Source organism: Anser cygnoides, chromosome 5, assembly GCF_040182565.1.
Source record: "Anser cygnoides isolate HZ-2024a breed goose chromosome 5, Taihu_goose_T2T_genome, whole genome shotgun sequence".
NCBI lineage: Eukaryota > Metazoa > Chordata > Aves > Anseriformes > Anatidae > Anser > Anser cygnoides.
In genome coordinates this window covers 3,473,697-3,488,979 of record NC_089877.1, presented here as the reverse complement: position 1 = coordinate 3,488,979, position 15,283 = coordinate 3,473,697, and the positions used below count along the sequence as shown (strand labels likewise).

The 15,283-nt window shown below is 42.6% G+C and overlaps 1 protein-coding gene across 7 annotated transcripts in view; it reads right to left on the bottom strand.

The window, feature by feature from the left end:
* The window catches only part of DENND2B (DENN domain containing 2B), a 165,497-nt gene that overhangs the window by 7,769 nt on the left and 142,445 nt on the right, over positions 1 to 15,283 (bottom strand). For all 7 annotated transcript variants that reach the window (XM_048069987.2, XM_066997293.1, XM_066997292.1 and 4 more), the window contains one exon: positions 14,655 to 14,803. In XM_048069987.2, the coding sequence (XP_047925944.1) occupies positions 14,655 to 14,803 (149 nt within the window). The remainder of the gene's footprint in view (positions 1 to 14,654; positions 14,804 to 15,283) is intronic.

Here is a 15,283-nt window from a genome sequence, read left to right as displayed (position 1 = left end):
TTGTGCAACCCACATGCTGTCCCAAATGTTCTTGTTCATGAGAAATGTGAAGTCAATCAGATGGCTTATTTCCTTTAAGGTGTGTGAAACACACAAAATAAAGCAACAGAAAACTCACAGAATATTTTCAGAATACTTTCACTTGTAATAGTCCTGGGTAGTTTTGACAATACAGAGAGCAGCTCTTGAGAGTAGGCTTCTTCATCTGGTTCATGCATTTTTACAAAAACTCTGCATAATATTTTAGCTGTCATTCTACTGGAAAAGGCTGCGTTTATTACCTATGTGCAGGTAATTTTATCCATGGGCACAAGAAACCAAACCGTTGCATGAGTCATGTACTAACAAGGAGCATAAAGCACCACATAGTTCAGAGGGGAAGAACTGCCGGTGTGCATGCGGGAGACGCGCTATGGTCACTGCAGCACAGGGCCAGCTGTGCTGGGGTGCCCGTGCCACGCTGGCATGGGGCTCGCTCCCTCTGACACACGGCAGTGCCGCTGCTGAGCCACGTGTCCCAGCGACACGGGCTGCTCTGCCACCCCGTGATGGATGCTTTGTCCCGGCAGAGCTGCTGACGGAGACTTCTGCCTGGTCTATCAGCGATGGGTTGTCCCGCAGGCACATTTAACAGTACACGCTGAATAAGCCTACTACTATAATCAACTGTGAAAAGGTGACTGGGTTTGTAACTTTTGTGGGATAAGGGAAGTTTCTTTTAACATCGATATGTAAGGCTATTATATAGTCAGGATACTCAGCACGCGCCCAGTCCACTGAACTCATCCCATTAAGCTGTACCTATCCCAGAAATTTGCACTCAGCTAAAGCAAAACTAGTGAACAATTTCTAGAGAAAATAGCCAGTTCCAATTGATTTCAAAACACAGGTGATTCACCACTTCTACTTCCTTTTTTTTTTTTTTTTCCCATGGTTGTCATTTGTTAAAAACGTATGCCTAACCTTACTTGGAATTTGCCCGGGTTTGGGCTCTTGCTGTCCTTTTTGTTAATTAGATTAGAAAAAAAACACCATGACCTTCTTGCTGTGAAAGTACTAACATGGTGTTATACCACCTTATTAATACATTCTTGATAAAGAAAAAAAATCTGACATTTTCTCTATAAGCCTATCAATAATGACAGGAAACGAGAGACACTTCTCCTTTACATTTACAATTATACAACTTGAATCTTCCTGGAAATGGAAAGGTTTCATCATCATCAAAGCAACTCTTTAAGAAAAGGTCTTTTGTCACTTTATAGGCAAAAAATGACACTGCTTCTTTCCTACTCAAAGTTGATTTCTCTTCCACTGAGGTAGTTTGTTCTCCAAATCATTTTCTCATGGTAGCACATAGAAACTTTTCCTTGTTGCATGTGGAGACACAAAGGTCAGACAAAGAGACGAGGTATATGAATTTCAGATACTGTCAGGACTCAGCTGAATTGTAGGGACTGCATGGTTAATGCCCACGTCAAAAGCAAATTCACATGACTCAGTTTTATCTCTTAATAGAAGAATGGTAATCGAACCGATAATGCCACTCTCATGTCACAGACTGCAGCACAAACACTTGTTACAGCTCATCCTACGCACAGAAATGAGCTAAATTGCCATAATTTGACTTTAGGACCAAAATGATAGAGATTTTGGCACACAAAGTGATACTGCTTCTTTAAGTAGTAGCTGCTGGAGCATTTCTATTCCTAAGGCTGTACGATATACCTACTTCTCAATATACCTACTGCCTCTCAGTGAAAAAAGTATATAATTCTGGGAATGCTGAATTTGGTATTGGCAGATACTAGGCTATACCTTGGAGAGAGAACAACAGAGAAGGAGATCAAGCACATTTACTATTCCATAGATGGGATGATGTCTGCTATCAATTTCCAGCTCACTTCACCAACAAATTACCCCAAACCTAGTCTACATTAAAAACTAATCATCGATATATACCATAGCACAATCACCGGGTTCTCAGAAGCACATGCTGTCTGCTGTTGAACAGTGAATGGACACTGTCCTGGCTGCAGGGAGCACTGCCAATGCAGATGCCAGTTCTGGATGTGTCTGTTTCGGAAGACCATTGGTCTTTGAGTGCTGCAAGCCATCAGCTCCCATGAAACGTTAAAGTCATATTTGGTTACACACACTACTGACGTTGGTAATATCCCACAGATACACTTGACAACTGCCTTTTCTTCATACTAACAGCCAAAACTTGTATTCCTTCTCACTCCTCCCTCCACCTACAGTTTCTCAGACACCTGAGGGAGTCGCACACACTAAGCACCTCCTAAATCCAAGACTGTGCCTCCAGTGTGGACAACCATGTGCTGGCAGGCCTCCGGGACCCTGCCTTGCTACCCTCATGCCTCCCCACTGTCGTTTTGGCACTTACATTGAAAAGAGGGACAGGTGAGAAGACACCTGCCTCCTCCTCCTCCTCTCCCAAGGAATGGACAAGCTCAATCTGCCAGGAGGGGAGGGAGGACCACCCCTACATGTAGGTCCAAGCCACACAGCAGGTCTGTCACCCTAGGGGTGGCGCCAGCTCTGCGTGGATGCTCTGGACCATGCACAGCACTGGTCCTGCTGTTTCCTTGGATGGAGAAATGAAGCCAAAAATGTAAATTCACAAAGAAGTCTTTCCACCGCCTGTGTTTACTTTTCCACAGCCTTTTCATGTTTCTCATTTCTTCCTGCTGACTTAATTATGCTACTCTGTCCACATTTGCTGAACACCTTCAGCTGCTGTTTTAACGCATACGTGCTCCAGCCTACAACTGCTCAGTGACCGCGTCACCTTCCTGACCCACATCCCCTCGTCTGCCTGGGAGGGCTTCCTCCCACTTGTGGTTGGAGTCTGGAGCCTCTGACCTTCCCCAGTGTAATACCTTGACTCAGGTGGGTATTACACACCCACGTGTCTGATCACAGGCCACAGCAGTGCTTTCTTGTGGTAGCTCCTGTCCTCATGCCACTGATGAACTCTGTAGCAGGACTGGCCGCCTGACACTTTTCTACTGCACCCTTCAACACCTCCCCAGATCTTGGGTTAGTTCCATCCAGTCTCTGAGAGAGAGGGCGAAGTCTGCAACAACTCTGCAAGACGAAATGGTCTGAGAGATTTGCAGAGGACTGTAAAGGGCTCTGGGAAGAAACTACAAGGCCGAGAATTTGGCCAGCCTCCTCCTTCACCACACACAAACTGCAGTGGCAGAGGGGAAGGAAAAAGCAGAAAGTTGGAAAGGCATCAGTAAAGGGAAAATGGCAGTGAAAATTGTGGCAGACTGCTAAAGTTTGGATGAGAAATGGAGTGTGTGTGTTGGGGGCGGATTCCGGTTACTGCACAGGCTGGCATTTGGGTCAGAACTGCACTGCACCAGATACAACACACACCCAAACACTGAAAAAATAAACATTTCTCTCAGTGGATAAGACTAAATAATAGCAGCAGTTTCATTCAGGTGGATAAGACCAAGTAACAGCATCATGGACAAGATATAAATGAAAATATATTAGTATCATGAGTAACAGTCTCCATACTGCAGCCGTCTCGCTGCAATCAGCTCTTGCAGCATTCCTGCAGGAGGCCAGCTTTTAAAGGAAGCCCTTGAAGATCTCTGGTCTGTCTGAAGAGCTAGATGATGACAGGGAGATGTTACTGCTTTTTTCCTGCTCCCCAGTGTGAGTGCTCAGCTGCAGTACACTCCTTGACCCTGAGGCACCCCCTTCTGAGGTGGCAGGCACCCAGAGCTCCCTAGATCAATGGCTTGTGCTTCGTGCCTGGGGCTGTTGTGCTGTGAGAACATGTGTTTCATTAACCCAGATACCACCAACTACTCCCCAGATAGGCCAGGGAGGAATAAAATGAGAATTTAAGAATGAGTCCTTGATACAATGAGGCAGGACATTTTCAATTATCCAGGCTGTGTGAAATTCTCAAACATGCTGGCTTTTCTACCTATGCAAAATTATTGCTGATTGTTTCTCATTTACCACTCCAGGCTGTTTAAATAGGGAAAAAATCCTGGAATTCCTCTCTTTTGACTCAAACCAAATAAATGACATGTTTTTGCAGCTTTTTAGCAAGAAGACCTACCCCATGAATATTTCAAAACAAAATCATGTGAGTCATTGTTGCTACAGGAAAAGAGAGCATGGTGATGGAGCAATCGGACTGCATGGCTATGGCCATGAGAAAAGGCCCTGAGTCAGGGAATGTGCAAACACAGGCACTCGTGAACAATAGCCACATTCAGAGGTGCAGCATCAGATGCAGAGAGGGCTGGGGGAGCATGACAGAAGATGACTACAGGAAGCATATGGGACAACCTCCTCACCAGGAAGAACATGAAGCAATAAATACCTTAGTGCTTGTAACTCAATACTGAAGCGAAGCTGAACTGGAGATGTTTGAGAAGCGAAGCTGCCCTGGGTAATCTCACTGCTGATTACAGATCAAAGGATACCTTTATGTGTTAGTGCATAAGGTCTGCAATTAACAAAGGCTCTGGGAGATCTGCCTATTCATAGGACTGCTTTCAGATGCAGGTACAGATGCAAATCAGTTATTATCAACATTCTTACACTTCAGCCAGTTTTGTACCATGCCCCCGCACTACACGCAAGTTGCTGATAAGCAAACACACACAAATGCATGGTTTCTATCAGGAAAAATTTGCAAACTGAAAAGATAAGTTTCCTCCACAATGATTACATATATCTATATGTGCAAGACAGGAGATTACAATCAAAATGAACACCAGAATTAGTGCTTAGCTTATTGCTGTTTGAAACAAATGCAAATTAATTCTAACACAGTAACCTACCTGGACACTGATAGAAAAATCATTTCTAATGATTACAGAATAGCAGGAATTATAGTTAGTTCATGTCTCGCTTCACCAATTAAAACTCAAGCATAAGGGAACAGGCAAAATACTCTTTTAGGCTTTGATTCAGAGAAGTACTTCAGCACAATTTCAGCCTTAATTTACTTTTGTCAAGCTGAAATACTTTGCTGAAATGAAGCCTAAAAGACCTTTCCTTCTTCCACTTCTATTCTCATCAGATCAGCCCACAAGTGCATGCACAAGACATGACAGCCCCTTTTGAGCCATGAGTACCCTGACTGCTGTGGAAAGGAGTGCTGTTTGAATGGCTGTAAAGTTAGCTTCTCTTTGTCAGCAAGGCATGTTTCAGCATCTGAAATCTGAATCCTTTTTTGCTTGTTTAGAAGCCCTTCAGGGGTAAAACAAACTACAGAGAATCCCTCAAGCCTTTATAAGGTCGTTTGGAAAGAGACACTGTAATTTTTGAATGTATTAATTATTTTTAATTTTAATATACCATTAATACATTTATTAACTCTTAATGCCTTAATTTACTTTTAATTAAATTGTTTGATTCTCTCCCCAACAGCGAATTCCCCATGGCAGAACCCCCTTACAAAGGGCCCACCCCACAGGGGCACATGGGGACGAGGACTTTCCTGCTGCAGCCAGGGCACCTCTCATCTCCCTGGCACGGCCCTTTGCTCATGGGAAACACTGCTCACAGGCAGCTTCTGATTCGGATTCTGCTAGATACAGGCATCCCTGCAGTCCACCTCCCCTGGGGCACAAGAGAAAAGCCATCTCTCCTCTGTCTAAGACAGTGTAAAGAGCACTGCAGCATGTATTAAACTCAGCTGTTTACAGCAGCCAGAATTTATTACCATTTTTCCTCCTGTCGCAGCTCCTATTAGAAAGGACTGTACAGAGAGGCTGGCAGTCTCTGCAAGGTCAGCCATTATACCCATGCTTGAATAAAAGGCAATAATTATGGAAATCATTGCCATTTTATAATGTTTACTTCCTTTTCAGGCTTAATTTCAGATTGAATCTACACTGTGATGTAATGTTTCTCTGCTGATGTTCTACTTAAAACCAAACTAAAAATAAAGGCTTGGCTGCCATGAAAAAAAAAAAAAGAGAGAGAGAGAATATTCCTTAGTAATTGCTACACTTATTTGCTTCTTGCCTCTATATTCATCATGATTCTGCCCAACCCCAACTCAGCAGCCAGGTTTGAACGTTTTATATCTAATCACTACCCATACTTCAACAAATACTGCTACAGTTGTTGTATACAACAGCATAAAGAATTCTCTAAAAATAGAAGATGGGAGATCTCCCCTCTCTGCTTAATACAGATGAACTGTAACACGTACTACCCAGTATCAGCAGTGAGCTAACAACTCAGCCCAAGAAGCAGGTCAAAATTCTTCACTTATCAGAGGAGTGTAACAAAGGAAAAATGTTATCCAGGAGCTGAGCATTTCCCAGGATGAGACTGATTCAGCAAACCAGCAGCACTGCTATTGGAACGTGCCCATCAGCCTCAAGGACACTTCGTTGCTTTCCAAGCCAGGCTTCTTGCATGTGGCGGCACCAGCCTGATGCAGAAGTTGGAGTCTAACTGTGCATTTACCACATGTGAAAGAAAGGCAGATTCAAGTCACAGTGGCTCCCCTAATCTGAGCGCTGACATGTTTTCTGCAAACCAGCTTTGTGATATCTCACTGAGTGCAAACAAGGCCAGAGTGATAACACTGGCAGGGAGAGGGGACACAAACCAAGTAGGAAATGCATATTTTCTACATCACATCAGCCAATTATCAGTTATCCTCCTTCACAGAATTCTTTTAACTATGCTTACAACTCAAAGAGTGTAGCTACTTATCCCTCATGCCCCTCATATGGTGTTTTCTTCCCCATCAAAATAAGCCAAACCCTAACCTTGTTTTGCTAGATGAGTCACACTTCAGGTGTTATCCAGTGTGATGCAGACTGAGAAAAGATGAGCCTGTAACATTCTCATAAAGGAATCATAATATGGCCTCACCTGTCTGGCAGTGCTGTGTCCTTATCAGTGGGGCACCAGTGGTACAGGTAATTCTGGGACAGATTCCAAGGAGTTGTGGAGAGCCCAAACAATGAGTCCTCCATGCTACTGATGATGCCAGAGAGGCCATTTTTTGTTATAAACACAGTGGTCACAAACCACTTTTTGGACTTGTTTTCTCTGACTTTAACTTGTGGAGACAGAACTTGCCACACTGCTGTGTCAACGGGTACAATTAATGCAAGAAATCCATCTGAAGGTTTGTGTCATCCTCTGTGGATGTTGTCCATTTCTGGTCCCTCCTCACCATATTTTATATAAAAATGAGTGGACAACATCTTCATCCATAAATTCTTCTCTGACCACATCTCATTTGGTGTAAGTTTGCAACATTCTCCCCTATCATGTGTGATCTTGTCCTACCGTTGTAGTTGCACCAGCAGCCTCACTTTGCAAGTGCATGAGGCAATGTGGCACAGAAAGAGTGAGGGTCCATGATGCTGCTTGCCTGTCCTTTCATTGCTCACCCATGAAAGTTTGTTCATAAGCACGTACACAGAAAAGCCTCTCTATTTTTTTTGTCATGGCAAATATCCCATCTAATCAGAACAGAGAATATCACAGAACTTCAGGTGTTCAAAATACATTCTAAGAGTATTATTATTCAAATTTTAGTATTTTCTAAGATGACAACAAAGAGAACAAAGACCATGTCTGTGATGCTCATGGCAGCCCATGTTACAGAGTAGAGCTCCTGTGCCCAACTGTGATTTATTGTCAACAGCATAAGGAATAAGCAGGTACATTACAGTGCCATAGAGCAGCCAGGAGGTGTTGGGAGGAACAGCCAAGGAAGATGTCTCCTAGCTAAACAGATTTGTTAATCTGCCACTGGATTTGTTAATCAGTTAATCAGTTAGACTTCCAACATTTTATAATTACACCCCTCATTAGAGGATACATACTATCCAAGAACAAACAAATACAGGTTTGGTTTGGACTATACAGGAAGCTTTCTTTCTGTTTTTCAGAAACAGATTTTTGGCAAGAAATCATTCATCGGACACATCAACCACTTACTTGCCCAAGCTCTGTCAGGTGGTTAAAAGAACAACCAACATTTCAAAGGAGAAAGTTATCCTTAGTGCCCATAGAGTTACCTAGACCCTTCCTGCAGGACAGCTTCTTAGCATAAGACCATAATGAAAGTGGTTCAGGCCCAGGTGCTCCAGAGGAGTGTCAGCTACTATTTGCGCTTTCCACACCAGGACCCTTCATTCCCACCAGTCATTGTTAACATTCACGCTGTTGGTCAGATTCACTGGCAATCACTTCACTATTAACAACATGACAGCTGTAAAGCGGGACAGAGAATTTTTCTAGATAGTGACAAAGGAGGAGAAGAACAATTCCAACACCCTAATCCTTCTTATTCAAAAGCCATAAACAGAGAATCTGTTTAAATCCCCTTACTCGGAGCTAAAGGACAAGTTGGGAAACTGTTGCAACTTATTGACATACAGTTATTACACCAATAAACAATCCAGAAGATAATTTTATGCCATTCTCTTTCATGGTGAAGTGGAAGAGCGAAAGAATTTTGTTGCACAAACCAGAAGTGAGAAAACGATGATGTTTTCCCACAGTAGAGCTTTAGCCAAAGCCTAAGGTGACCTGAGTAAATATTACCGGAAAGAAGGAAAAGGTAGGAGGAAAGGAGGAAAAGGAAAATTATACGAGCTTATTATACCCTTCTAGTGATATGGCATATTAAAAAACACCAGCGAAGCTTACTACATATTAAAAAGGTCATTATTACATTGCTTTTCTATGGGACTGTGTAATCTTAAACAAGACAGGGACTTAGAAAGTTCATTTTGTTTCTCAGGCTCTCTTCTGCCTGATACATTTCCTGAGAAAATCCATTGAAATACTGTCAATGTACAGTTTCCCTACTGGCATCAGTCATCACAGTATCTCAATGCCAGATTGGTACCACTCCAAGTGGTACAAAGTATAAGTCTCTCTTGAGAAGGCAGAACAAAGTGCAAAATTTCTCTCTCAAAATCTGAAGAGACACCTCTGCTAGTTACCTTAAGCTACCAACTTCACATCACATTGAACACTTCCAATTCTTGCATTTAGATGGTAAGATGAGGCACTCATCATCTTGCAGGTCTGGGCTGCATACAAACATCCTACTCACGGAAGATTACAGCTTTATTTGATAGGAAAGAAATAAAGAAGACAGAAGATCTGGAAGCTATTACACATTTCAACAGGTATGGTAGATTGCATCTCTAAACGTCTTCAATGCACAGATGATGATGGGGAAAAAAAAGTTTTCCTTGAGACAAAGAGCTGAACTTTTGGCTCAATAAAGGGCTGTGCCAGCTGTGACCAAGAGAAGACACAGCTGTGTCTCCTGCAGCCTCTCCTCAGAAGTGGTATAGATCAGTTAAAGACTGAACACTGTAAAGTATACCTCAAAAATTGCTTTCCGGCATGCATTTGCTGTCAAATTGACCTCGCAGTTTTTTGTGGAGGTTTTTGTGACAGGGGAAAGTAAAGGAAATATTTATTCCTGGCCAGAGATCACTATCTGTGTACTGAGCACACTCTGTCTCCATCCCAACATATACATTTTTACCTTTCAACCTGCAGGTTGGCAGATCTTATGAGTTTTATGATATGGCAGACTAGTGGTAAGGAGCAGGAAGCAGGTGAGCCTGGCAAGGCTTCATTACCAATTACCATGATTAGTTTGTGAGAATTATATCCTAATTTTATTAATAAATAATAATAAGGGAAGTAGGGGATTATATTCTACCTTATTAATCTGCACAAAATTTAACTAGTCTTGCTTTTCCACCTGACCTTGCTACAGGGCTGAAAAATAATAGTTTACTCTTACTACCAAAATGTTGCCACTTAACTCCTATTTGAATCTGCACGTGCTAACTTGAGCTACGAGATTATATTATGATATTCTCTGCTGGATGAAAAGGATCCCTAATATTGTTTTTCTAGGTAGGTACAGAGAGACTGGGACCAGCCTTGTAACTGCTAAATGTGCTGCTTTCTAGCATAACCTCATGACTTCCAAAACAATAGATTCAAATACGAGGACAAGCGTCAATGCTCCCTGAACATCCCGAGCATAACATGGACAGCCCTAAACTGTCTCTGTCCGTGAGATTAGGAAAATGCCACCGTTTGTTCTGAAAGCCTTTGCACTTTTATACAAGTACACTCTGCTCCCTTTTTGCTCCTCAGAGTTAACAAAGACATGCCTGCGGGATGACTTCCCACAAATATTTACATATTTATGCTTCTGTCCTGCATTAGTCAGTGTTTCTGTCTGGAGCCTATAACCTTTGGTCAGGTCTGGGATGTGCCTGAACTTTCTACAGTTGTGCTGGAATAGATTCCTCCTGGCAGTCCCAAATACTTTGGGAAGGGGCAGGGTGGTTTTTATCCTTAACAGCTGTTAAGTCTTCCCACCTAGTGGGTGCCTAGCTTCTGCTTGCAACAGTGCCTCTTGACTTCATGGGGTGAGCACTGCAGAGAAGGGTAGCTCAGGGCTGTAGCCCACCAGGTGACAGACAGCTGGTCTGTGTCGCGCCAGGTTGCCCCACACGGGCCAGGGCACGTGAGCTGGCCGAGGGGCAGAGAAACAGGAAGGAAAAAGCTCTCCGGGGGAAGACAGTCATCTGTGGTCATCCCTAAGGGAGGAAAACAGTGTCCTAGCATGAGAGCTCTCCGCTGAGAGGGCTATCTGGCTTGGGGAAACTCTGCAAAACGAGTAACTCCTACTGTGGCTGGGCTGGCACCACCGCCTTCTGGGTGAAGGAGAGCATGGTCTGGGGCAGGAACAAACAAGGCGAGCAGGAAAGGGGACTTCCTGAGCTGGCACTGCCAGAGAAAATGCACGGCCCACCCTTGCCTTGGGGTACATTTCTGAGTTCACTTACATGATTTGGAAGCATAAAACCCGTTCCTGTCAGGAGAGATTTTCTCTGAGGCCCATGCTGATGCATCACTGATAAGTAGTTGAAATATTTCATTAAAACAAACAAACAAAAAAAGACAATGAGAAGTTACTTTGCCTTTTACAAGGGACTCAACAGACACCTTTTGCAGCCCCTAAAGCTTTCCACTGAAAAAAATACTCTTGGATTTCAATCCACAGCAAAAGACAAGCCCCATCCAAATGCTCTCACTGACTCCGGCTGGCTTTGGATTGGACCCACATGTGAAATATAAGCAAAATATGCTCAAAGTCCTTCACGATATAGCAGATTACAGCAACAGCACTTTTTATTCATAAAAAAATGGGATTATAACAAAGTGACACTGAGATGCCCAAGTCCTTCCTTTCCCCCTCTCTACGCATTTAGGGGAAAAGTCAGTGAGCCTGTTCTCTCAGGCGTGATTCAATACCCTGCCCCTCAGCAAACATGCCTGTAAAGTCATCTCCTCAGCACAAAACTAAAACAAGCAAAGAAATATTTTCCCTCCAGTGTTTGCTATCTATTTATTTTCTGTTGCTACCTTCGTGCCTGCAGTCACACCAATGTCCCTTGAGCCCAGGAACCCCCTGATTTTGCATCTGCTGCCTTGCTTTGTAAGCCCCAAAGGACTGCACCAGAGCAGCTCTTCCTTTGCAGCTGGCAGAGTTGTGGGATTTTTCATAGTTGGGTTGATCAGGCAGAATACCAGGAACATAAATAAGGGCTCCCAGATGGGACATGTATTGGAACTGGGATGGGACAGGATGGGACAGATGCTGATAGATGTTTGAGGAATTGGACCTCTAAGTGTCCTTTTTCTGACTTATTATTCCTCCAGATTTCTCTGTTTTTATCTTTATTTCTCTGTTGTTTTCTTGACTATTCATGGAAAGCAAAATACTGAAAGGTCACTGGCAGATTCAAATGGATTTTTGAAGGTGAGCAAATATCTGCAGGGATTTATTCACTCAATTTCAAGCAGAAAAAAAAATATAAGCAACCTATTGGAAAAACAAAAACAAAACAGACAAAAACAAAAATGAACAAAAACAAAAACACAACTAACTGCACACATGCATAACCAACCAAGGCTACCTCACAGGCTTGTCATTCAAAACCTTACTATTGCTTCCTTACTGCTGGTAGCATCACATTCTGTATTGAAAGATGGCAACGTCTTTGGAACAAATTTTCACACTCCAGGCAATATAAGAACCATAAATAACAATTTATTGAATAAATCTCACTTCACTAGGTGTGACTTTCTGAAACTTGTATAATGTGTGAAATCATTTATTGCTTGGAGACCTGCTAAATAGGCAGCCACAAAAACCCATTGCATCTCATTGTTGAAGCCTAAACCTCATCATTTATTTCTAAGCTATTTTTTGGGTACATGCAGAAATCAAACCCTTGTAAAATCTTTTTAATTTCCTGCTCTGGTACTTTGGGCCCACAGACCGGACCTGTAAGATATTTCACTTCTTTTTTTTTCCACGTTACTGGTAAACTCCTTCAGTTTCAGCCATGATGCCCATAAACAAAATTCATCTCAGACAAGCCAAAGGTTCCAAGACAGACAGTTATTAGCCCAAAGCCAGAGTGTTTCATTTTAGACTTCATCCCCATTTAAATCATGAAAACCTCTGTAAGTATTGAATTTAAATCCACTTCTTACTGTCGCTTTCTTGGGGCCTTTGTCAAAGGACTCATTATTAGTTTCTCTTTTACAGTACCTCCTAGATCCCCATGCTGTATCAAGTATAACTATGCACACACACAGAGCAAGAAACATTCTCTGTCCTGAAGCATTTAGGATCCCAGACAGACCAAACAAAAGATAAGAAAGAAAAAAATAAAAAGAGGAGCTACATTTCCGGCATGCATCACACAGCAGGTCAGCGGGTTCAGAAGGAGAACTTGGGATTCCCGAGACTTTATCCAGGGCCTTATCTACCACGTCAGATTATGTCATATTCTTTTTAGCAGAAACAAAACAACGTATGTAATAAAGGCTGCATGTAGGTATAATAAAATAGATAATAAAGTACATGTATATAAACCTTTTTGTAAGAAGGTTTCTGTCCCTTCTTACAGGAGCAGCCACAAGACCTCATTAGCCTCAGCATCAGCAACATGAACTGTTTTCCAAGCCAAGCTGCTACAAGTCTGTCAAAGTAGGTTTAATTGTTTCATTTCTCTGAACAGTGCCCAGAAGCATTACATGATACTGGTGAGGCCAGCTTTCCCAGAGAAACACTCCTGAGAATGACTGCTTTCTGTCCCCTCACAGCTGAGGATGGCTCTTGCAGAAAGCCACCCCACAGTACCATGCCCACCGTCAAGATCAAGGTTCAGGGTACTCTGCCAAACCCGAACACTAAAAGAAGTAACTGGGAACTCTGAAGCAGTGCAACGGTTGGCAGCAGCACAGTATAGCCCTCATTTCCTCTGTACCATTTCAGTGAGTTTCCACTCAAATCTTTGTGCCATTTGAAGCAACACAGAACTGTGTCATTCTGACTTAGAGTAAGACTTGTGGGTGCCACTGATTCTGCTATATGAACAGTAAAATAGGAACAGGCAAAATGATGTAATTAAGCATGCAGTAGAAAAACAGTCAGAAGGAGCACATCAACAGTATTTTCAAAAGCCACCTGCCCCAATATTCATGGTGTGACTCACATATCTTGTAAGGTACTGCAGAAACCCTGGACTAGCTGCACAATTCTCACCAGGAGTTTTTGTGAAATTAAGTTATCCCAAATGTTCATTCAAACTAAGGGTTACTGACAGGGGAGGGATGAAATAAAATGGTCCTGTTGTTCTATACTACAAAAAAGACTGCTAAGGAAATAACTTTATAACCTGAGAAGGGTCTGCAGCTTTAAGAAATTCTCCCCTAAAGGTTGTAAAGCTTTTACTATGCAAAGTATTTTTGCTATTATATACACTGGCAGCCACTAAGTGCAGCTATTATTTCTGGCGGTCATTCAGAGAAGGTCAGGACTGATAAAGTGCTTAAGAGAGTTTGTTTGGGTAGATCCATCTGTGTTTTTAACCACCCATACTGTCTTTTGTGTCCTTTTAAAAGATGCTGGATATTTCTGAATCTAATAAATTATAGTCTTTACTTTGATTTGCTATCTTTTATTATTTCTCATGCTACAGCAAAGAATGTCTTCTTTACAATGCCCACACTTTCATATATAGATTACACAAGCGTCTAAAAAAGGGCTGATTCTTTGCTGCAGGGCAGAGGTGCAGCCTACACGGAGCTCCCATTTTCTTGGTAAAGGCCACATGGAGTCATGACCTGTACCTCACCCCCTTCACCTGTTGGGTGGCTGTTGGGTGGCTGTATGGCCAAAGGTGAAGCACCACAGTGATGATCTCTGCTACTGTTCATGAGTACTTTGTTCCAAAACAGAAATGAAATATTATTAGGACTATATTACTTCAAAATGTTGTGCAAACATTTGTTGACTACGAAGCAGATAAGTACTGGTATCACGATTTTACAGACAGGGAGCTAAAACAGAACAAGCAGCTCGTAGCTAGTGACAGGTAGAGAACGTGTTCCCCACTTGATGCAAATAACTTCCACTGACTTAAAAATTATTTAAATCCTGCAGTGAGAGGATCTTCACATCTGACAGTCATTCTAGACATTTCTTAAAGCTTTTTGTGTCAAGAGAGAGCAGTGCCCTAACACCATGAGGTTCAGGTTCCTTTGTCGCTTACCTGAGCTTGTCTGCTACAAAAATCACACGCCGCTCCAATAGGAGAGAAGCAAAGATCCTGATGATCTGACGAACACTGAGGCACTTGAAAAGGCATTCAAAGTCCACGTGCTCCAGACGTGAGTCCATTGGCCGCCGCAGCTCAATGACCTGAACACATTTAACAAACATCAGTCACTGTCAGTAGTCAGGGCTGACAGCACCAGGGGCACCCGGCACCCTGGTCCAGGCTTGCCTGTTGAGTGGGCATGGAGAACAGTGCCCATCCTCCTTTGGAAACAGAGGCTGGTGGCACAGCACTCCAGAGAAATGGCGTGTTACAGAATTCACTATCAGGTAATTTTCTTCCCAGAATACAGTTGTATGCACTAAATCTGCTATCATTTCCTAGGGATGCATAACTCTGCCTTCTAAACATCCTGTCAGAGATGTAAAGCTTGGCTGAGTCAACAGTAGGAAGCAAGCAGCAAACTGGAAACACTGGAACTGGAAGCTTGCAGGGTTAAAACAGCCATAAAGACAAGGTAAATTTGGTATCAACAGAGCTAGCAGTTCAAACTCACATCTAGATGGAAGTCAAGGACTGAACTTAAGTGTAGTGCAAAATTTAATAACAATTTACTTCATTTT